This window comes from Mesoplodon mirus (genome assembly GCF_964341445.2).
Source record: "Mesoplodon mirus genome assembly, chromosome: 6".
Lineage (NCBI taxonomy): Eukaryota > Metazoa > Chordata > Mammalia > Artiodactyla > Ziphiidae > Mesoplodon > Mesoplodon mirus.
This window is the reverse complement of record NC_138982.1, coordinates 131686203-131711563: the sequence shown is the minus strand read 5'-3', so window position 1 is coordinate 131711563 and position 25361 is coordinate 131686203. Positions and strand designations below refer to the sequence as shown.

At 38.3% G+C, this 25361-nt stretch overlaps 1 protein-coding gene across 3 annotated transcripts in view; it reads right to left on the bottom strand.

Moving 5' to 3' along the window:
* Nucleotides 1-973: 973 nt before the first annotated feature.
* The window catches only part of BACH1 (BTB domain and CNC homolog 1), a 47025-nt gene continuing 22637 nt past the window's right edge, over nt 974-25361 (bottom strand). For all 3 annotated transcript variants that reach the window (XM_082625527.1, XM_082625529.1, XM_082625528.1), the window contains exons 2-5: nt 23092-23385; nt 18435-19772; nt 16271-16477; nt 974-4610 (exon numbers count right to left, since the gene is read on the bottom strand). In XM_082625527.1, the coding sequence (XP_082481653.1) occupies nt 4155-4610; nt 16271-16477; nt 18435-19772; nt 23092-23325 (2235 nt within the window). In that variant the 5' untranslated portion in view covers nt 23326-23385 and the 3' untranslated portion in view covers nt 974-4154. The remainder of the gene's footprint in view (nt 4611-16270; nt 16478-18434; nt 19773-23091; nt 23386-25361) is intronic.

The following is a 25361-nucleotide window of genomic DNA, read 5'->3' as shown; positions in this document are numbered from 1 at the left end:
CAGCTTTGGATCCACGTGGCTTGTCTTTAGTTGCCTCTGGATTGCTTAAGTCCACGTGAAGGAAAAATTATCCCTGGGAGGCAGCTTTCTTAGGTCTAAACATTGCTTTGCAAGGGGCAGCCTACACATCACTGAGGCTCAGGCCTGAAAATCCTTGTTCACACAGGAGTGCGGCCCCGGAGCCCCTAGAGGGAGCCCTCACTCAATCTGTCCTGGGTGCCAGAAATACCACTGCAAGGGGAAATGTAAATGAAGGCACTATGCAATGGTGAAGTCTCTCCCCCAGAAACGATCAATGCATAAGGCCAAAATTAAGCCTCCACGCAGGATGCAATATCACCCCCAGATGAGACTCACAATTATTGGATCAGAAGACCCTGATCTGGATGCAGACAGCTCTGGGCAGCTGCTCGAAGCTTGATTACAATGGCCTGGTTAGAAGTTGAATGTAACATGGTAGAATTGACTCCACAGATAAGTTTTTTAAAACTGAGGACTGAAAGAGATACTACCCCTTACAAAACCCTACAGCTCTAGCCAAAGACTAAAATTAAATCAGAAGCAAGACTAAAATCTGTGCTTCTTTGAACACCCGACTGCTGGGAACTTTCTTTTCAGGCATGATAATCAACTAATGAAAGACTCTCTCATACAAATGCCAGAGTCATACTGTTTATTGATCAAAAGACCAAAATTAGTAGACTCATTATGAGAGATGAAAAAATGGAAATGGAATGTACAACTCTAGTCAATCAGAAGCAATTTCAGAGAATTTTATTGAACTGTCATTTTATTACCAACATTTAACATTTCTAGCTTTGCTACATTTGGATAAGCACATTAGGAAGAAAATGTAAATTAAATACTATGAAAGTTCACTTTTAATGAAACATGATCTTAACAGATATGGATATATTAATTTAGTGGTTTCATTGCATTGTTAGAAAATTATATTATGAAAGATACAAAAAAATCAATAGCCGTTATTATTTCTGTTTATTTTACAATCAGTATGCCATCTTTGCCATTACGGCTTTGAAATTTCATTCTGCCCAACAAGTTTCAAAGAATAGTTTATTACATGCCTTAATAAAACAGTTAAAATATTTACAGATTCAAAATAGATGTTTCATAACTGAAAAAAGTTCACCTGAGAATTCATTATAACATTGCCATTTTTTGATTTTTTTTCCAAGTTGTTAATGTGGCTGAGTGTCCACATGCAACCTGTATCGTCTACTGCACCAAATATATTTGATTCCTTATTTTAAATTAGTTAAGCATTAAGCTATAGCAACTTATGTTATAAAATGTACAGATGGAGAACTTAAATTTATATCCATATTTGTTTTCAATATAACAACTTAACGACAAAATATTTGCTATAGCTGCAGGATTCAAATAATGAAAAAAATTTTAAGGTATGGTTATTTTATCAAGTTAGACCTAACAGCTTTTTAAAAATCATCAAGCAGTGAGAAGGCTAACTCATAAAATAAGGAACAATGATCATGTAAATATGCAATATACAAACTGAAAAACACTTTGCCAAAATTCTGCATGAAGGAAAAGATATACACTGTATACACATAATCCTGTCATTTGTCTTCGGCAGCCTCAAAAAAAAATGAACTTAAAACAAATTTTCTTAGAAAAAACTTCTTTAGAAGTTAATGTTAAAATAGGCATAAATGCGTAATGCTATGCAATATATAAAAACTTCCCCACTTTATGGCCAAAAGACAAAGATAAAAAATTTTTTATCTATCTGTCCCTCTGGATTACAACTTGAAAATGATATAGGTATGAGGTAGTGTAGTTACTTGTATTACATGCTGGCTATTAAAAGTAATGCTATATTTTATGAAACATTACACTTGGCCAATAATCAGAATATCATTAAAATAAACCCTTAATGCTAAACTGTTTATATGTAGAGAGAAATTTAAACCAAGTGCCCTAAAAATCGTATTTAAACTCTGGAGACAACTAGGTTTATAAAATAGAAAGTAATCTTTCAAAGCAGTTATTTACAGTAGCAATTAAAGCAAAAGATTGACATTTGCACATACACAAACTGATGTGACAAACAGTTGAGTGTACACTGAGGTAGGAAATCAAGGAGTCCATTGGCTTGTATAAGATTTTGCATTTTGTAAACCAGAAAAGGTTTTATATTATTTTATATTTTGAAGTTAAAATTTAAAATTACAAGTATCAAAGAAATAGCTACATGGGGGTATATATATATACACACAAACACGTACACATATCATTCTTTTGTAGTACGGGATGCATTACCATTGAATTATCATTCTCCCTGACAAATTCTTGAGTGTACTTATAAAAGCCTCTAGAAAATAAACAAGGCCCAACCAGTTTTCTCTTACAACAACTAAGCTGATAACAGAGATAACATACAAACCACTGAAGATACTAGCAGTATCTTCCCAACGCCACCCGCCCCCATGAAAAAGGGTAACATTTGACAAATTGCTCTGAAATATGAAGTCTGGTCCCCACATCCCCTCACAGCAGAGGCCTACTGGCTTGCGACTCATTCCTACACGGCAGGTGACGGTCTCCCACATCAGCTACACAAGCCCTTCACTAGCCTCAGGATGCAATCTACAAAAGTCTCCTCTCAGGTGTCTCACATTGGTGAAATGAAGTACTTTCTAATCCAAACACTAAAAATCACTCTCTGTACCCTTTCAAACTGGATTCTGCAAATGTTTCTGTGAATGTGAATATGAAATTTTGTTTTCGTCATTGAGAGGTTCATAGCTTTCGTGTGACTCCCAAACAAGACTATAACAACAGCAGAATGGCTAAGAACCATGGTAAAATGTTATGGGGTAGGGGCTCAGATGATCAAAACACTATTGTAAAACAGGATTGAATAAACACAAAGACTGATTTTAAAATGCCCAAGTCCAAAATGATTTGTGTGCCCTTATATACTAGATTTGGGGAAGAGAACAAGATTAAATCTGGCTTCCAAATTCAAACCCACAATGGAACAAGATCAAGTTTCATCCTATTTCACAAACCTGCATGGTTGCTGTAGATACATTTTTTTCTATCATAATGCTTTTTACAAAGAAATCATAGGACTTCAAAAAATAGGATGGAAAATGAACTGCCACTCCTGATCAATGTAGGCAATCTTCTTACCCCACGATATCTGGTTTCCTTGCATGGGTGACTTATGGTGGGAAGGCCGACAGCCTTGTATCTGGGGAGCTCTCCACGATTCTAGGGAGGCTAAGACAATGCTACCAACACATGAGCTCATGCCACTGTATCCTGAGTCTTATTTCTTCTTCCAAAGTGACAAGAATGTCAGGAAACAGAAAGATCATGATGGACTCAGATGTGGAAGAGACTGAAAAGAGAAAAGAGGGAAATGACACTTATCTACTGCTGACGCAGCCAGAACTCCTTGAGAGCCGACACTGAGGAGCAGCAGAAGCCTCTGCCTTAGCCCACCAACTGCCCGTTTCCTAACCATTCCCAGCGTAGCTCAGGACTCACAGTGCAGGCCAACCAATCTCCGGTTTTAACAGGAGCTGAAGAGCAAAGTGCCGGGATTCAGGCAAGACGATTACGTCATGTGTTCACGCCGCAGTTCTACACCAATGTTTCCAAGGAGCTGACACCCTACTTCTCAGTAGCACTGAACCCTATCAGCGTTACTTGGGGAGAAATTTTCTTTTAAACCAGTATGTTGTAAGAAGGTCGGATTATTAAACTTTGGCAGGCTACTTCTTGATAGTAAGAACTATCTGCCGACGTTTCAAGGTGTTTAAATGTTGTTTGATACGCTACAGTTTTCATTTTCTTATTTATTTTTAATACTGGGAAGAGTCATTACTAATAGTTATTACTCTTTAAAACATGTGAGTTCTCAAAGCCTTACTACATTTCCACATATGATTTTTCGGTATCCAGGAGGCAAGTCATTTCTGCATCTCCTGTGGAAATCAAGGAAAAGTCAAGGGTTGACTTCAGAGGAATTCCCTTAACAGCAAACTACAAGGGGAGAAAAACGATATTGTTAAGAGACAGATGGCTACGGCTATGCCAGGCTTCCAAGACAATGTCAAAACTTCAGTAGAAAATAAGACGGTCTGAAGGAAGTGGAAGCAAGTTTACTCATCAGTAGTACATTTGTCGGTCATCTGCTGACAGAAATCCGAGATGCCACCACTCTGGCGACACTGCTCCCCGGGCCCAGCCTGCTCCGAGGGGGCGCTGGCAGCTGCCCGGGACTCCGGGCCCCAGGCACCACCCGCCTCACCACCCTTGGCACTGGGATAGCGAGGGCTCTGCTCCCCAGCAGGCGGCCCAGCTGCAGGCCCTTCAGGCAAACTCAAAAGCGATGGTAACGTGAGCTCACCATCGGGAGTACTCTTTCCTTTGTCAGAAATTAAAAAGGAAAGTGGGCAATCGGAGGCCGAGTACTTGGCGAGTATCTGTATTTGTTCTTGACTTAGAGCTGCTTCTTTACAGACTTGCTGGCAAAGTCCAGTTAGGTTCTGCTTTGTCTCGCCCAGAGTGGACAAAATGTGATCCCTTTCCTTCAACAAGCTCTCCTTTTCGTTTTGCTGTGAGGGTGAGAAAGAGAATACAGTGAATTGTGTTTATGAGCTCAATCAACATTCCTAAGGTGAGCAAACTTTGATATCCACAGTGTCTTCTCATTATATAAGATCATGGGGAATTTTTCCTGTCAATTCAATTCAAAAATATATTTAATATCTCAGGTCCATAAGCCCCCATCCAAAACTCTTAGGCCTACATGTATCTTGGGATTCAGAATTTTTCAGATTTTAGAAAGAAAATACAGATGCACACACAATTCCTCTAGCAGGGTCTGAGGTAGCACCCCACTATCAAATGTCTTCACATTTCTAAATAAAACACATGAAAGTATCCATGCACAAAGTAGGTTAAATATAGACTCTACATACCCTGTCAGCTTGTGTCAGTTTTTTGGCCAAGATAGTTTGTGACAAACTTACATGATTTTCAGAGCTTTTTGGATTTGTGGATTGCAAGTAAATGATTGTGAACTTTTTGGATGGAATGCAACCAAAAAAAGTACAAGCACAGTGATCATAACTCCTGCGAGATTCTAATAATGACAGACATTAGTTGGACATTTACTTTGTGCCAGATATTGTGCTGAATGTTTTGAAATACGTAACCTCAGCTACGTAATCCTCACAATGACTCTGTTGATTTCAGTAATATCAAACCCATTTTATAGATGGGATTCAGAGTTTAATATGCCCAGAGTCAGAAAGCTAGTGGGTGAGCTACTAAAGTGTGAAGAAAGGAGAAGGGGAGGGGACTTGTGTTTGTTAATTATTATTACTACTGGTGTTGTTATTATTTTCATTTAAATGTTTATCCCTACAGGAAAGTCAACCATGGAATTTTGTTCAAGTTTTCCTGGTTCCAGTCGTTCTGTCCACCATCACTAGTTGCTGCTGACGGTGTGTCTTTTTTCTATCATTGCCCCACCTCATCCTTCCTACTCTACCACTGCATTGCTCCTAATCTAGTATGAGCTAGAAAACCAAATAATCAAGCTGTTTATAAGGTAAGAGTAAATAAATATTGATAGAGGGTCAAAGATTTCTCTTGTGAAATTTATGACAACTCTCTTGGCCTTCTGCTCACTGGCAGCTTCAAGAGAGCTGAGCTGTTAAATGTTGCCAGTTAACATTTAGACAGGTTATTTCATAGTAATCATCTACAATGGTCAACCTTTAAATAGATGTCTTTCTGGGACAAAAATAGCTAAAAGGTTAAAAAGAAATCTGCTTTGCACAAAAGTACTGTTGTGGTTTTATGTAAAAGTTTTTCTACAAAACTGTGTGTGACTCCAACTATTGGTAGTTAGTTTTTAAATATTTCAAGGCCATCTAATAATTTGAGAAAATCTGCAATGAATACAAAACACTAAATTTTTATATTGCAAGGTATTCTCCAATTTGTTGTGGTTTGAAAACATAGGTATATGCCAAGAAAAAAATATATTTATAAAATAAATAAAAGCAAGATCAATGTTCAAGAAGTACATTTTTTCTTACAGTAGGTTTGTCAGTTGTAGCCTTCTGATAAAAATGAGTCTGCTGGTGCCTACAGGGAGAGAACAGTGCCTACCACATGGCCAGAGAAAGAACACATTTAAAGCAATCAGCACCCCCTTCTCCTTATGGCCCTTCAGAAGCCAATCCAAATGAGTATGGAAACAAAACTTTCAGAAGAAAATAAGAAACCTTTTTCCTTAGTCATAACAATATCAGCCATTGACTCCTCTATCAAAGTTAAGATAAATCTCTGTTCTAAACAGCAACAGACAAAATTTCAACTGTTGGCTGGTTTTATAAATTAAATATGGTTAAGGAAAATAATGAATATTTGACCTTCCTCCCAGAAATTAGAACTACTACTTGACCTACACATACTATGAAGATGACAAATATTTTATAACTTCCATATCTTTTGATAAATATCAATACAACCTTAAATATTCTCACTATTACCTCACTAAATAAAGGCTGACAGGACTATAAGTACGTCCCATACAAGATGGCTTGCTTCTTTACAACAATTAAAACCAATAGGTACAACCCAGAGACTCTACCATGATTATTTCTAGAAATTAAATGTTCCCTTTCTGTTCCTCCATACTTTGAGCTAACTCCTACATGGATAAGTTTCCAGGCAATTAGCTGATTTTTCCATTTCACTCTCATTTTAAAACACAAATTTACTTCAATAGCGCTCAGTTTAACTAAAGCAATTCAACTTAAGAACTTCATGATATCATTATTAAAGATACCTCCCAAACATACTACCAGTGTCCTGCTACCTATTTCTTCAATATACTTTAATTTTCTTATAATGCAACTCTATAAATCATAAGTGTGAACTGCTATGGCTTTAATCACAGATCTATTTTTAAAAAATGAATCCTGGTAGTATTCTGCATTTTATGGGAAGAAAACAAATTTACATCCAAATCCACATTTTCAACAGCTAGTGTATAATATTCATTCAATATAAGAAGTAAAAAAAAAAATCAAAATATAACTCACCCAGTAAAGATAAGGAGTGGAAGAATTTGGCACCAAAAGAGCCAGGTGACAGTGACAATTTACTTTAGATTAAAGGGTACTCACTGCTAGAAAATGGTGACTAATAGTCCCTTATGATGCAAAACCTCTGAATAGACAGTTCATAGAAATATAAAAATGAGCCTTAAAAATATGAATACAAGTGCTCAGTTTCACTCATGAGAGAAAAATAAAAGCTACGAGATATCAATTCTCACAATCAGATTGGGAAAAAAACAAAAGCTGACAATAAACTCTCCGCTGAGGCTGTGGGCACACAGACACACATATTACTGCTGGTGGGAAAGCAAAATGCCATAACCGCTACTGAAGGGAATTCAATAATATCTAACAAAATTGCATATGTATTTACCCTTGATCCAACAATCCTACTTCTAGGAATCTATCCTGAAGACACATCTTCTCAAACATTAGAGAAAACAATGTTCAAAGTTCTTAACTATGGCATCCCAAATGTCCACTAATAAGAAACTGGTTTGGATTAACTGTGTGTGCTAGAGACAGCCACAACTGAGTACTATGGAGCTTTAAAGCAGAATGACAACCACTGTGAACTAAGAAAAATATTTCCTGGAAATCACTTCTTGAGCAAAAACAGTAGAATACAGAATGGTATATATAGAATACTTCTCTGTAGCAGAAAGGGTAATAAAAAATACATACAAAACATGAACCCGTTTTCAGAAAAGAAACACAAGGGAAAAAACCTAGAGATTAATGGTAATAGTTGCCTACAGGAAATAGCTATGAATAGGGTATAGGGAGAAAATGGGATCAAGACTTTGGAGTAGTTTTTTAAAACATAGTTTTAACTTTTAAACCATACAGATGTTTTACATATTCAAAAATTAAACTTAAAAAATGTGAAGAGAAAATCCTAGAAACAGAGATAGAAACAAATTAAGTTAATTGTATATCAAATTGCTAACATAAAGAACTACTTAGAATAATTTCAAATTTTAAACTTCAGTAATATGGTATATATTTAAGGGCAAAGAAAAAGCAAAGAAATTTTAAATTTTACTCAATCTCTTTATTATTGATAGTAATATTGACATTATAATTTTATGACATATTTTATATGTATTTATCAAATAGTCAATATATTAATATAATTGGAAGCCAAGATTTTCCCTATAATGAAAAGAGATAAAATATAAATACAGAGGGCTTCCCTGGTGGCGCAGTGGTTCAGAGTCTGCCTGCCGATGCAGGGGACACGGGTTCGTGCCTCGGTCCGGGAAGATCCCACATGCCGTGGAGTGGCTGAGCCCGTGAGCCATGGCTGCTGAGCCTGCGCGTCCGGAGCCTGTGCTCCGCAACGGGAGAGGCCACAACAGTGAGAGGCCCGCATACCGCAAAAAAAAGATTTAAAAAAAAAAATAAATAAATACAGGGACTGCCCTGGTGTGCAGTGGTTAAGAATCCGCCTGCCAATGCAGGGGACACGGGTTCGAGCCCTGGTCCGTGAAGATCCCACATGGCGCGGAGCAACTAAGCCCATGTGCCACAACTACTGAGCCAGAGCTCTAGAGCCCGCGAGCCACAACTACTGAGCCCGCGTTCCACAACTACCGAAGCCCGCATGCCTAGAGCCTGTGCTCCACAACAAGAGAAGTCACTGAAATGAGAAGCCTGCGCACTGCAACTAGAGAAAGACCGCGTGCAGCAATGAAGACCCAATGCAGCCAAAAATAAATAAATAAATAAATAGGGCTTCCCTGGTGGCGCAGTGGTTGAGAATCTGCCTGCTAATGCAGGGGACACGGGTTCGAGCCCTGGTCTGGGAGGATCCCACATGCCGCGGAGCAACTAGGCCTGTGAGCCACAACTACTGAGCCTGCGCGTCTGGAGTCTGTGCTTCGCAACGAGAGGCCGCGATAGTGAGAGGCCCATGCACTGCGATGAAGAGTGGCCCCCACTTGCCACAACCAGAGAAAGCCCTCGCACAGAAACGAAGACCCAACACAGCAAAAATAAATAAATAAATTTAAAAATAAATAAATAAATTTATTTTTTTTAAAAAATATATATAATCGAAGCAAAAAGACAAAAGTTCTAAACTACTAAATTTTGACTAGAAATATCTGCATGAACTCATAATTTCTAACATCTTTTTATTTATTGAAGGATAATATACATCCTGAATGCACTCATGATTTTACATACACACACACACACACACACACACACACACACACACACACACTTCCCAGAAGAAGCAACACTCCCGCAGCAAGCATGCTTTCTACAGTCTAATACCTGCTATAAGAAACCAGGGATTTTTAGAGAAAGGGGTGATTCCCAAATCTTTGAACAAGAGAGGTACAAGGTGAGCCTATGACATGCTGTTCTAAATGGCACAGAAGCACTAATGGGGTCATGTCAAAAGCACACAGCACCTGGCAGAGGAGGCTGGCTCTCCCCAGGCAAGTCTGAAAAAATGTCAACATCAAGAAGACCGATGACTACTATGGGTTCTAAGAAATTATATTAGAAAAAAATTAATCCATGAGTCCACAGTGATACTAAAGAGCTGTGGTAGGAGGGAGGGAAACAGGAGGGAAGGTAAGTTCTTTTTATAGAGGAATACCAATAAACGTAAGTGCAATTACAGAATTAGAAAAATCATGATTTTGCAACACCCATTGTAAAGGCCATCAAAGTATGCTTAAAACCAAAGGGCATAGGAGTGTTGGGGAACTGGATATTTGTAAAGTGCCTAATAAACACTCCACAGATTACTAAACAATTACAAAGGCAAAAAAAAAAATTGGAAATGATCTGGCAATTCCCATGCACTCAGGTGGGACACTCTGACATTGTGCCTCCCCAGCTGACGCAGTATGAAGGACACAAGGACGAACGTTTAATCTCAACCTAAGAACTCACACTCACAGTTTACGTGAAATACAAGGAGTGAAGGAAGGTGTTAAATAAAACCAAGGGGAAACAATCAGACAAACTTTAAGAGTAGACATTTTATGAGAACACTGGCCTAGACTCTTCAAAAAGTTACTGTCATTAAAAAAATAAAGGAGGGGGCGAGAAGGAGTTATTTGTTCTAGATGAAGAGACTAAAAAGACAGAACCAAACGCATCATGTGAGGATAGGATCCTAGTTTGAAAAGGAAAAAATAGCATATAGATGAAATATGTTTGGGGAACAATTAGGGTAATCTGAATAGGAACTATATATATTGTTTAAGATTTATTAATTTTCTCAGGTGTGACAAAGATATTGGTAAATATATGTGATAAAGATATATAAAAATGTCTACTTCTAGAAGATTCATGTTTAAGCGTTTACAGGTGAAATGTCATAATGTGGTAGGTTTCAAATGATTCAGAAAATAAAAGTAGAGCAATAGAGACAGAAAGACACTGAGACCAAGATCACCCAACTGCAGTTAGAAAGAGTCCAAAACTGACTAAGAGGGACAGAGAGAGAGATAAAGACCCATAGACCAACCAAGCAGAGCAGGGGGACACACACCTGGCCAGAGAGACAGAGACTAAGACCCACAGAAACAAGGCGGCAAAATGTCAATAACTGTTGAATCTACCCAGGGAGTATAGGGTTGCTTATTGTACCATTCATTTAACTTTTCTGAAAGCTTGAAAGTTTTAGAATGGGGAGGAGGAAAATGAATCTCAAGAAAAAAATGAAAACACATAAACCTGGCTCCCTAGGACACTACAAGCATTTTACTGACAAGGACTATGTCTCATTGATCTTTGATTTCCTGGTACCCAGTACATTTAATATGGAGTGACCAGTAGATGCTTATAGAAAAGACAACTACTAATATTTCTTGAGCCCTGAACACATGCTGGGCAGTACAAAGAGCTTTCCATCCTTGAAGGTATCAGATCCTCGCATCACACCTGAGGGAGGTACTATTCTTATCTCCATGTTATCAATGAGGGAATTGGGTATTGGAGGTGAAATTATTTCTCCAGGCCACAAAGCTACCAGTGGCCAGGCAGAGTTTCCAGCTGTTTGACTCCAAAGCCTCCAACTGACTTTTGTGTGCTAGTGCAGTAGGTTCTCAAAATTTAATGTGCATAATAAAGATTTACCCAGGAAACTTTTATAAAATGCATGTCCCTGGGCCCCTCCCACAGGTCTGGGATGGGGCTAAGGCAGGTGCATTTTGAGGGGGCACCCCCGGGTAACTCTGATGCCAATGGTAAAACCACATTTCAAGACAGGCTGCTAAAGGGCCTTACAGAGTGGCAGAGGGCTGTTTCCAGAAACCCATGGGAGGGTTTGGAGACGACAATGCACACGTGACTAGAGCAGCCAGTAAAATGTGACTACAAAAGTTTTTTTTTTTTTTGCGGTATGCAGGCTTCTCACTGTTGTAGCCTCTCCCGTTGCAGAGCACAGGCTCCAGACACGCAGGCTCAGGGGCCATGGCTCACGGGCCCAGCCACTCCGCGGCATGTGGGATCCTCCCGGACCGGGGCACGAACCCATGTCCCCTGCGTCAGCAGGCGGACTCTCGACCACTGCGCCACCAGGGAAGCCCGAAAAGGTTTATTTTTAATAAAATACAATCTTCACAACAAAATTCAAAACACTAAAGACAGATGAGGTCATTTTACTCCTACGCCGTCATAATGGACAAGGGAAATGAAACAAAATGGTGTGTGAACACCTCAACCCTGAGTTCCAGAGCTTTGTGAATATTGTGATTTCTGATCACTTATAAGTTGATATCAATCAACATTTAATATCTTCTAAGAGAAATTACATTTTGGTAATTTAATTTTTTTTCTTTAAAAAGCAAGTTTCGGGCCTCCCTGGTGGCGCAGTGGTTGAGAGTCCGCCTGCCGATGCAGGGGATACGGGTTCGTGTCCCGGTCTGGGAGGATCCCATATGCCGCGGAGCGGCTGGGCCCGTGAGCCATGGCCGCTGGGCCTGCGCGTCCGGAGCCTGTGCTCCGCAACGGGAGAGGCCACAACAGTGAGAGGCCCGCATACCGCAAAAAGAAAAAAAAAAAAAAAAAAAAAGCAAGTTTCATTTCAAGGTTACCTTTGTTTCAGACCAAAATGGTATCAGAGACACATTTTCTAACTTCTGAATTAATCTTACAGAAAAGAATAAACATGGACCTTGTAAAGAATCCTATAGAGACAAGAGCCTTGTAAGTCAAACACATAACAGAAGTTGAATGATTTCTGAACTTTGTTCAAGATCTTATATTTATTGGTAAAAAGAAAAGTTATGTTTTTGGTTTATAGATTATGCATTTTAAATTCTTAGAGTCAAAGCAATACTGAATTAATGCCTAACCTCTAACATGTTATCAAATTTAAAATACACATTAAAAGTCAATGTCATCGATTTATCAACCAAATAAATACACACCTTTCCTTTTCTTCAAAGGTTTTGTTTTTGACTCTGACAGAACTTCTTGTTGAGAAATACAACTCATTAATTTATTGAATTCGAACTGACGTCTCCCTTTGGCTTTCCCAGCACATAAAGACTATAAAAGCACCCTTTACACATGACAACTATCCTACTGACCCACCCTAAAGATATTTTCGAATCCCTATCCTTACTGTAATCAAGTACTTTTTTTCATGTGCTGATCCATCCACAGTGTATTAGGCTATTACTTTTAGGACCAACTACAAAAAGTTCACAGTCAATAGCCAAAGACCAAAGCTTACAAAAATAGGGGACCCTTCACTTGAATATTAATACCAAATGGGCATACTGTGAATTTATTAATATTTAATTCAATCAATCATTGGCTATATTAAAATGGATGTTTCATTATGAAACATGTAATTTCCCTTAAATAGGTCTGCTAATTCCACCCAGACCATGAAGACTGGGAAACACTGCTTGTCTACTGCTTCCAAAAAGTGACATCCCAATAAAAAAAAAAAAAAAAAAAAAAAAATCTGTCCCACTCTACCACATTCTTAACTCTCCATACTACTAAACAGGAATGTGTAATGGAAGCGTGGGGGTAACCTCTCTCTCTACAAAAGACAACAAGGTCCATAGTATCACCAAAAACCCAGGGTCTAAGTTCTAAGTAAACTTCTTAATGTAATAAGTATCTTAAGCATCAAACTCTTTTACTTCTGGAAAAGGGCCAGCCAGCTTGTAATTCTAATTAGCTAATAAGTAGCATATGTTCTGCTTATTTTCATCTGAGACAAACATCTGCGGCAGGACAGAAATTTATAACATGTCTCTTATAATTTGCAACTGGAGTTTGCCTGTATAAATCACTAGAACTGAGAGCTGTATGAAGGACGGAGCAGAATTCAAGGAAGCTGAAACACAAATTAAATCATTCTGATTAAAAAAAAAAAAATTTACTGTGTCTCCCCTGGAGATATTCTAGAAGAGGAAAGAGACCGAGTTCAGCCTGGCGCACATCTGGGTAATGAGACCCCTGTCGGGCTGTCTGCTCTACCTGCCCAGATGTGAGCTCCTGGCAGCCACGTTTTCTGTTTCTGCTGTTTGTCCCTGCTCTCTAGTCACAGAAGAGGACACCCGAACCCGAAACAGGCCAACAGGCTAACTCCTTGGGAATTTAGAACTGACTAGAACTGTAGGCTCTGCCTGGACTGGTCTCTGGAGGAGAGGGAAACTATTCCTGAGCTGTGCTGTAGCCACTCTTCCCATACACACTTGGTGGCACACACAGCCAGAGAAGGTTCTCTGGGTTCCTGGCAGTTTTCTACTATCTTGTTCTACACTATTTAGGAGGCCTGGCTCCATTCTTTGGCTTCTAATTGAGACACATATAAATTCTTACAACAAATTCAGTAATTCATGTTTCAGATGGTTTCTGTTTCTTGCAACCAAAGAGTCCAAATTAATACAATAGGTAAATAGGGTACTGACCACTCTGGTTTCTTATTTCATAAGGACTGCAGGAAAATCAAATATTCCCTTTTCTTGGAAATTATCCAAGAGTTATTCCACTGACCATATGAAAGGAACCTTTCCATAATGAGAGAGGCACTATAAGGGTGAGGTCCAAACCCAGAATTTACAGTTTAGGCAGAGACATTAGGAAAGGAGCAATTAAGGGAGAGAAAACTGAAAATTGATAAATAATAGTATAGCAATAAGAAGAAGAAGAAAAAGGTAATATTTATTGAGTGCTTACTATGTCCAGGCACTCTTCCAAGTGCTTAGATGTATTAATTCATTTAATCTTCAAAAATACCCACTCTATAAAGAATTAGTATTATCCCATCGTAAAGAGGAGAAACCTGAGGGACAGAGAAACTGAACGGCCTGCCCAGAGTTACAAAGTGCCACAGACAGGCACAGAATTCCACACTTTTAACCACTGTATCTCCCACTGCTCTCTGTTGAAGCAAAGGCAGAGGGAGCAGGAAGTCCAAAGAAAGTCGCAAGACCTCTTCATCCTAGATATCTGAAATTCAGTAAAAACATCAACTGTCCAGCAATCCAACGTCTGACTGCAATCAAAAAATATAAATAAGACCTATGAGTCATGAAATAGACTAGTTCTAAAGGGTAATAGTTACTCTCCAACATATTTGCATAGTACACGTCTAAAAAAAGTTACTGATGAAACAAACTCAATCGATACAAAGGGGTTTTTTGTTTTGTTTTCATTTTTGTTTGTTTTTAGGAGGAAGAAAACCATATAAATTCTACTGGCAGCTAAAAATCATCACTAGCTGAGGGGGGAGACAAAACTAAAAGAAGCAGGTAGAGTAGTACTAGTGCAAGTTCATTCAATGTTGATTTCAAATAGCACCATACAACCCAACAGTCTGGAAAGCATCTCTGCATTACAGTACAGAATAAAAACTAAAGCTAAAATGCTGTACTCTGTCTAAAGGCAGGTAAGTGTTTAATCCAAAGTTGGATAATAAGAAAGGACACTAGTGCTTACAGGTATGGACGGATACACACCCTAAGAGCACTGGGTAAATGTTACTGAATTTGTCACTTTTCTTCTTTGGTCTTAACAACTCTAATCATTCAGCAATATCATATAGGTTTTTTAATATCTCTCATGCCTCTATGTGTAAAACATATGGTTTCCTTTTCATCTCCTTATACAGTTTGCTTCATCTTTTTATATAGTTAAACATCTTCATCTTTTTGCCTAAAGTATATCACAATACTATATAAATAACAAATTTTTATTTTTCCACTTTTCTGAAGGCATATAAAGGCAGTGTCTTTTTTCTAAATTGTTGCTGTTTACTTACTATTCATAGCTAGGAACATTCATGTTTAAAGATTTGCTACAATCGCAATTTTAAACTTTTACCAATAATTAACAAAGACCCAAAACCGAACATTCAATGAATGTTTTTACTACTTCTAGGCACTTTTTCCCTGATGTCTCTAACCTTATTTTTAGCTTTAGCTGGCCTGCACTATTAGTTATCTTTTTTCATACAATGTTTCCTTCTATCAACCACTAGAGTACAGAAAAACATGGGTGGAAATTAATCTACTTTTTGGGTTAATTTGTGTTTTGATGCTGGAAGAGAAAATAAGATTCAATAAAGTAAGCATTCTTCTCACTTAGGATCTCATTAGATCTTAAAATTTTCTATTTATACCAGCATGTGAATTCTCTCCCTTAGATGAAAGATCCAAGTTGGCTGGTTTGTTTTGGTATCAACCAAAACAAGTTACTAGTTATTAAAACTAACAACTGGAACATCAGTTTTTATAGACACCAAACACAGCACAAAGAGATTAAAGTGCTTTATTAATATCTTTAACCCTTACTCAACCACCAAGAATTAGGTAGATGGTAAAATTTATCCTTAATCTATAAATCATTTTTTTAAAAGCACACAGAAATAGTCCTCAACTTACATATGGTTGTATATCATGCTAAATATGCAGAACACTTACTCAAGTAAAATAGTCTATGAAAACCCTCATTGTTTTTTATTTCCTAAGCTTTCTGAAAATGTCATATAATTTTCTTAAAATGATAATTGGTAAATTTTAAAATTAATGTATAATTGAGCATTATATCTGACTTAGGAATTGAAATAGCTATTTCCTGTCTGAAAAAAAAAAAAGAAAGAATGAATTGTTGGAATTAGAATAAGAAGAAACTTGCATACTTACCAGCTTCTCAATTTCTGACTCAAGATTCTGTATACAATCAAGTTTTCTCTTGCGACAGCGCTGTGCAGCAATTCTGTTTTTACTTCTTCTCCGAATATCATGGATGCAATCCAGCTGTTCTGGAGTCAACTTGTGCATTTTCAACAAGGATTGAAAATCATTTCGAGAGAGCGAAATTATTCGTTGTGCATTAAATGGTAGTTTTACCTAGAAGGTGAAATAAATGTTAGTAGTTGCTGTATTTTGTAGTTTCTACTTAAATCTAGGAAGAGAAAGAGATGCACCTATGTTTTCCAGGGAACTTCATTTAGACGTTAAAAAAAAAAAAACCCTATTTCCAATTTCTATACAATCCTTTATAATAAGACTGATAATTTAATTGATATTCCGATTCTATTTTAGAGAGGGTTCAGAAGACAAATTGAGAGGCAGATTTTTTTCAGCAAATCAAAATTATCAACACAAATATTAATGTATTTAAGATGAAAAAACAGAATTTAAATTATTTTACTAGGGGGCATGTTAATACCCATAGATATCTTTAAGGCTCTTTTTAAAGTATTTTTAATGTATTTTTACCCAAATCAAAAAAAAAATCTATTTTATTATTTGATTTATATTACTGTGTAGCACTGATTTAATACTGGTATATTAACACTAGTAATTTCTAAAGCATTTCAGAAAATTTATTTTTCTGTCAGGAAAATGGCAGTTTCACATAACTCATTTCACTTGCCAATGTAGGAATGGTTAGAAAAACCCTATGAATATTTTAAAGTCATTTTCAACATACTTAAATTTGAAAAAAATAAGAAGATAATTTAAAAACATAACAAAACTGTGGGACAATTTAATTGTATTAATTATCAAAAACACAAATAAAACATTGGTCAGCTTCTGTGGTAACTTAGTCTTTCAAGCTGACAGAAATTATTTACATAAAATACTCTAAAATTTCTTAAATGTTTTATTTTTAACATTCTTTTCACAGTTCCAAACACTGGATTTATAAATATCATATAAAAATCTATAGATGTAACTCATGCATACATATTACTTCTTAAATTAAACCACCAATCACCTCCTTCCACAGCCAAGGGAAAAAAAAACCTCTTTCATTGTTTCAAACTATGTCATCCAACAGCTATCAAACCAAAGAACATGATAAAGAACTAACATGCCCTTATTATTCCTGGAACTATAGTAATGTTTTACAAAAAAGCATCTATCAAATACAAACATTTGTATTTGATCAAGCTTAGTATGATTAATACCATACCATCTACATGTAATTCATGTTAAATTATTAAGACAGTCTTTAAATTAATAGATGAAATAACTAAGGGAAAATAAGAAAAAAAATTCATAGCTCTGAGAAAACAGTGTAAGGAAAACTCTGTGGGGGGAGTGATAAATTGGAAGACTGGGACTGACACATACACACTACTATATAAAAAATAGATAACTAATAAGGACCTATTGTATAGCACAGGGAACTCTACTCAATACTCTGTAATGACCTATATGGGAAAAGAATATAAAAAAGAGTGGATATATGTATATGTATAACTGATTCACTTTGCTGTACACCTGAAACTAACACAACATTGTAAATCCACTATACTACAATAAAAATTAATTTAAAAATTATTAACTAGTTATGTACTCAAATAAAAAAGAGGGGTGATCAAAAAAAAAAAAAAAACGAAAGAAAACTCTGGATCAGAAGCCACATTCTTACAACCAGCCACTGCTAATCATTGCCAAGTGACTAGTCCCAAGTCTAGACATCCATGTGGCAGTGAATAAGACTGAATATATGCTGTATTTAACCAGAAGTTATCACATAATGTTATAGAATCATTTTTCTTTTTCCTCTCGGGACCTGGCATTTGATTTAAACAGTTAAACAGCCAATGTGTGAATCCATAACCTGGTTAACAAAATAAATATACCTACTTGAAATAAATGAACAGAGAAGTCCTTCAAACTTCATCACGCACTCCTGGTATTTATCACATGGTTGTATAATTAACTGTGTATGGGCTTCCTCCTCCCTCTCTGAGCCAGCTCACATCCCCAGTGATGCAACAGGAGCTGACACATTAATCCCAATTAACGGTGGTAAAACAATGACTTAACAACACACTCATTTTCCGCTCACCTCACATTCTTGTTCTCTGGCTGAACAGGGTTCACTGTCTCCTTCCGTATCCGTCTCGGAGTCGTCCCCCAAGCTAATCACACAAGCGTAGGGACAAGGTTCCTGCTGGGGCTCTGAAACATAGTCACCGTTTCCAATTTCCAAGTTGCTAGAACAGCCTTCGGTACTCAGAGTACTTATGAAAGGGCAATTGACAGAACTCAACGTTGTGAAAGTCCTCTGACCCGGTTCTGGGCTCTCACTAATCCTGATACCTAACCAGGGACACTCAGACCGTTTCTGGGAGTAGACCTGTTCTGAGCCATCTTTGGCCACAGCAGGTGATAACTGCACTTGGCAAGGAGAGTCCGTGCTGCAAATGTCACTCCAGAAGCCTTTTGCTAGGTGTTCTGCCACTTCTCGTTCCACGCTGCTCAGATCACTCGAGGTGAGGCTACTATCTTCCCTGGGGCCAGAGTCAGATTTCAAATCTTGACTCTCACTGAAAGTTTTCTCTTCTCGAACATCTGAACCTGACAAAGGCTTTTCTGTTAACACTGTCGTGTTTTGCATACCAGCAAAATTCAAGTCACCATACTGGTCATACGTGTGTAAAAGAGACAGAGAATAGAGCCCATGGGGATCTGTAGAAGTGGGGGGAAAAGGAGTCGCTTCTGTTTTTCCTGATGGGCACTGAGAAGCAGGATCCTTCTTCTTGGCTTCTTCATGTTCCATCGCTAATTTTCCTTCTTCACATTTTAAAATCACCTGCAAATCTGCACAGTCCTGGATTCCTGCTAGACACTCATTTTCGGATGTCTCATTTGGCTGAACAGAAGAAGTGTGAATGTCTTTGACACTGGATTCCACAGTACGGACTCTGTCAGTTCCAAACGCTTTCTGGAATTTTCGGTATTTGGGGCATAAAGATGGCAGAGCCAGAGCAGCATCCTTTGCTAAGCACATGGATTCACATGTTTGACTGGCACTGTCTTGTAGAGGAGGAGATACTTTTGCACTGCCTTGATACCTACGGAGTTTACAGTGAGGAGTCTGAACATTTTTATTTTCCAAAAATTCCTCCACCTCATCAATTTCTAAATCCCTCTGGTCCAAAAGTGAAAATCTAAAATCTGGTTTCTGACAGGATGATGAGAAGCACTTTTTTCTTGGGCATTCTTGCTGGTCTGCAGTGGAGTCCAAAAACTTGTATTTGAGAAACTGAAAGCAGGATTCCTCAATATCAGGTACACCTAAAAATTCCACACACTTGTACACTTCATCCACATTGTCCTTACTTAGTATCAGTTTAGCAGTGTAGGCAAACTGAATTAAAGGTTCAAATCCTTTAACTGTCACCTGTTAATATACAAAATAAAAACAAATGCATCACATGAAAGCTGTCTATAAGTACAAGAGAAGTAGACGGTGGCAAGATGAGTAACCTCTTTGCGATATTTACAAAACGGGTATTTTAATTTGGTAAGAAAAAATATTCTTCTAGGAACTATAAAGCTAAGGGAATCTAGAAAAGCATGCTTCTCACATCTTGTTCATTGGGACCACACTTTTCACTTTATAGACTCCACTCTTAAAGACCCATGGAGTATGATTTACTCATATGAGGTAAAGATATAAACATTACCACAATTTTCCACATTAGCTGAAAGAAATCATCTATGGAATAAAGCAACATGGATACAATTTGCAACACATAGTCAAGTGCCAGGTGTCTGTTGCCATCCCAGCCCCATATGGTCACTATATTCCAAACAACTATAAACTACAACTGCTATAAACTACAAAAGTGAAAATTTTAAGGATGGCAAACAATATATCCAAGGCACTTAAAGTAGTCCTGGTCCATGGTGAATGCACAGTAAATGGTAATTATTATCTTTATTTCATGCCAAAAATTTCTAATAAAACTTTTAAAGATTCAGATTCAAAAAATGATCCAAGTGAAGGTCTAAAACTCATGCCCAGTACTGTTTTAGCAAAGATCCATGGACTCTAGGTAATAAAACTTTTCAGCAGAAACTTGCACATTTACACTGAACCTGCCTCTGCAAAGTGAGGGGCAAATGAAACCTTCTGTAGTGCAGGGAAAGCCTCATTCTGGGCTCAAAATACAAAATTAATATTAAAACACTGAATTCCCATAAGAGTGATCAATATATAATTTTTTGTGATCTTCTTAAAATACTGCTAAACTGGGAGTACTTAATTAGCTTTTACATGGCTAAAATAAAAAGTAGCAACACCAAATACTGATGAAGATGTGGAGAAATTGGATCACTCATGTATTGCTGGTGGGAATGTAAAATGGTGCAGCCACTTTGAAAACCAGTTGGGTAGTTTTTTATAAAACTAAACATGCAACCACCCTATGTCCCAGCAACTGCACTCCTGTTCTTTTATGCCAGAAAAATGAAAACTCATGTTTGTACAAGTGCTCACAGCAACTTTATTTGTAACAGCCAAAACTGGAATCAGCCTGATTTCCTTCAATAGGTGTATAGCTAAATAAAAACTGGTATACCCACCCTATGGAATACAATAAAAAGGAACACACTACTGATGCATACAACTTTGATAAGTCTCAAAGGAATTGTGCTAAGCGGAAAAAGGTCAATCCCAAAAGGTCACATACTATTATGATTCCATTTATATAACATTTCTGAAGTGACAAGACTTTAGAAAAGGACAGATCAGTGGTTGCCAGGGATTAGGAATGGAGCAAGGGGGTCAGGGAGAGCACACAGAGGGCAGGAAGGAAGTGGGTGTGATTATAAGAGGGCAACACAAGGGATCCTTGGGTGGGTGCTGAAACTGTTCAGACTGTGGTGGTGGATACATGGACCCACTCAGAAAATGAAACTGTATAGAACTTCATACACACACACAATTTAGTACAAGTAAAACCAGGGAAGTCTGAATAAGATGGGTGAACTGTATTACTGTCAGAATCCTGACAGTCATGATATTGTACTATAATGTTGCAAAATGTTACTATCAGAAGAAACTGGACAAAGTGCAACAAGGGATCTTTCTGCATTATGTCTTACTGCTACATGTGAATTTATAATTATCTCAATAAATATTTCAATTAAAAAAATTTTAAATAAGTTAAAATAATCAAAAGAGGCTTTTAAGACAGTGAGTTACACAATGACCTTTTCAATCTGTCAATATGATGAAACACTTCAAATATTTGAAAATTTGATTTACATTAAAATTAGAATGAATGAACGCATATACACACACATGCATGCATATATACCTTTCCTTCCATGCACATGAATCAAATTTTTCTCTACTTGGAAAGTCATATTAAGTAATTTGAAACTACAGACCATAATAAGGATAGCTCCATTATGATACATGTTGCTACTTTTTAAAAAAACAATGGCTAACCTATAGTTAGCCCTTCCTGTCGTTGTCCTGGTTATCATATTATCTGCTCTGACCTCTGCCACAGAACTGACAACCTTTTGATTCCCCAAAATGTAGCTACAATTTCATGTATGTACGCACGGCCAGCGATAAGGTAAACTGTAGACTTAGTGTCATCACAGAGCAGCCCACACACACCTGTCGTACACAGAGAAGTTCTACATACTTTGTCCAAATTCCTTTTAACAACTTCTAATGTGTGTCCCAATGCCACAAGGCTCAGCATTCTTCTAGCTGTAGTTACTAATGAAATCAAGCAAGCTGTTACAAGAGTCAGTGTATACCCAGCACTCCTGCCCAGAGAGAGGTCTCTTGGAGGCAGGACGGTAACAAGGACTTAAATATCTAGGTGCGTGAGCTCCACAACAGGCTGGTGGGCGAAAGGTGTGTAAGAACAAGGCTCTATAAGTATGACACAAAATCACCTTTCTTCTACCAACGCATAGCCACAATCTCAAGAAGAAAGGGAGGGAAAGAACACTTCTGGAGTACCTAACAGCCACATGTAGACAAAATGAGGAGGCTGGAATGCATAATCTTTTAGGTTTCCTCCAAATTCTAAAATCCCTAGCTAACAGCTGCTTGAAAAACTAATAGATCTGACAACTCTGACTCATAGTGAAAACAATAAAACTAAGCATCACGGGGAGGCTGTCACCTGCAACTCACTCCCAACCCATATCCATGAGGGCGGGTCCTCGAGAAATGGATGTTTTAGAGAACCCTAATCCCTGTCAGTTTCCCATCCAGGAAAAGGTCCAAAGGGAGAGAAGAGCACACGGTATGGACTCTCCCAGCATGGCCTCTCTGAATGTCTGTAATCCACTGGCTGGGTCGGTTCATTAAAAATAACAATGGGTTGGGAATTCCCTGGCAGTCCAGTGGTTAGGGCTCTGTGCTCTGCCGAGGGCCTGGGTTCTTTCCCTGGTAGGGGAACTAACATCCCACAAGCAGCACAGCACAGCCAAACAAACAAACAAATAAATAAAATTACAGGGGGTCAAGTTATTCAACTGCTCAACAAATATTCACGCACATCCAAAGTTAATCATTTTACGTGTAAAACGTCATCATTTCTATGAAGAAAGTTAAAGCAATGTGCTGTTGCACAAGCCAGGAACTGCTCCTCGGCCCGAGCACAGGGATACTGGGTCTTCTTCTAACTTTATAAACCAGGAGAGATTTAATTAAGTTAAACTGAAATCAGGACGACCTCTCCTACCTCTTCCGGCAGAGTGATGCGCAGCTCGGCGTCGGCCTGGCCCACGAGCCTGGAGTGGAAGTAGGTGCTGCAGGCAGCCAGCACGGCGCGGTGGGCGCGGAAGGGCTGGCCCTCCACCAGCACCGTGACGTCACACAGCACGTCCTTCCGGCGCTGCTCATCCAGGCTGCGCAGCACGTGGCCGCTGTGCACCGACGACTCGTAGGCGAACACCGCGTTCTCACCCAGCGACATTCTGCGTCACAGGTGGTGTCGGGAGGGTCCGAGAGAGCATGCTTCTGACGGTCATTAATCCTGCCAAGACACAGACCAGGTGTCACTCACAGAAAACCTTGGTAAAGAGGTTTGTTAAAGTGACACTAGCAAATAACGATTAAAATACTCATCACTAAAACCCAACTGAAAACAACAGCCTCTCGAGAGCCTGGAAGCATTTATTCACTTTACCTCATTCAAAATTGGTTCTTGATAAGCAGTTTTTCTAACTAATTTTAGGGAAAATGTTCTTAGGGTGAGGGAGGGAAGACCTTTTTGAAGCAAGGATTTCAGGGCTCTCTGAAAATGAGACATTTTGTACGGAGAAAAGAGCACACAGGGCGGCCAAGAAATTTCTGGGTGGCATCCCAATCCTGTTGCTTTAAGATATTAATGGGCGTGTGTACAGATCACCAGAGGTCACACTTTGGGCTTCAGAACAAGGGACACGTAATACAAAAGGTAAAGTCCCTCCAACATGAAGAAGAAAAGGAATTCCCTTGATTGAAAGCCTCAAATCTGTCAGGCCAGATCTTAGTAATGAGTCTTTTTCAAATAACAAGTCTTACTTGACACGACAAAATGTAGGCAACAAATAGGACTACTCCACCGTTAAGAACATGGTTTACCACACACAGAAACTCTTGGTTTTCTCAAAATGCTAAAACCTAAGAGAAAGTTATCAAAAATGTATATTTTTAAAAATACATACTAACATACGGTAGCCTCCAAACTTTTTTTGATCCATACATACTACTGGCAAAAAAAAAAAAAAAAGGCAGCCCCAATATATGTATGTTTGTCCATATATTTCAGTCATGTACCATTCTTATGTATTACATATGTTATAAAACACACAGAGGCTGAATGTAAGAGGTTGAAAGAGAAGCTCTAATATTTTCTTCCAGCCCCCAATGGCCATCAGTGAGCACCCCGAGGTGTGTGTGCACACCCCACCATGGCAACCACAGTGGAGGCTGAAAAGCTCCTCACAGGGGTCATCCCTGTGTCGTTCACTTTTGCTCTTCTGACACCTTATTCACGGCCTGAAACGTGAAGGTCCACAAATGTTCAGTGACTGAATAAATGTTACTGTTTTCAGTTGCTATACTCCAAACAAAAATGAAAGGAGAAGTAAGAACTACTAAAGTTCAGACAGACCAGGCCCAAATCATGGGTGAATTCCATCTCAAAGACAGGGTGTCTTAGTAACAAACACATGAAGTGCATCCATGAATTCTAGTTCACTTATGTGTTTATTTTTAATGTGCTCATTATAGATGAAATGTTAAGTTCCTCAAAAATAGTCAACTACAGTAAAATCTCTCACTATGTGGTTAAACTCTACCGAAGGTCAAGGAATCACAATCTATCATTTGCTGATTCAGCACACCACATGAAACCACAGCAACTCCAAAATCATGCCCTAGGACTAACTCGACTTTGGGTTGTGCCCACAGGAGAGGGTAGTAAATTCCCTTTAGCAATGGGTCTTAATATTTCATCTATCAACACAAGGAATTAGTGTTAGGGGTAGTGGGCAGGAACCATCATTCAAAGAAATTATGTATCTTGTGTGTGTGGCAGACCACTGCCCTCCACTTTATCTGAAACTGTATACCCTCCCCAGGCAAGCCAGATTCAACAGCTGACCACATGCCTTGCTATGTCCCTGCACAAGTAAGTCCCCAGCCTCCTTATTCTTTCCTATCCTCTGCCTTGCAAACCCTTAAAACTATACAAATCTTACCCTCCTACTCTGTTGGTGGTAATGTAAATTGGTGAAGCCACTATGGAAAACAGTGGGGAAATTCCTCAGAAAATTAAGAATAGAAGTAACATATAATCCAACCATTCCACTTCTGGGTATTTATCCGAAGAATATGAAAACTAATTGGAAAACATATACACACTCCCATGTTCAATGCAGCATTATTTACAATAGCCAACATATGGAAACAACATAAATGTCCATGAATGGATAAAGATGTGGTATATATATATACAATGGAATA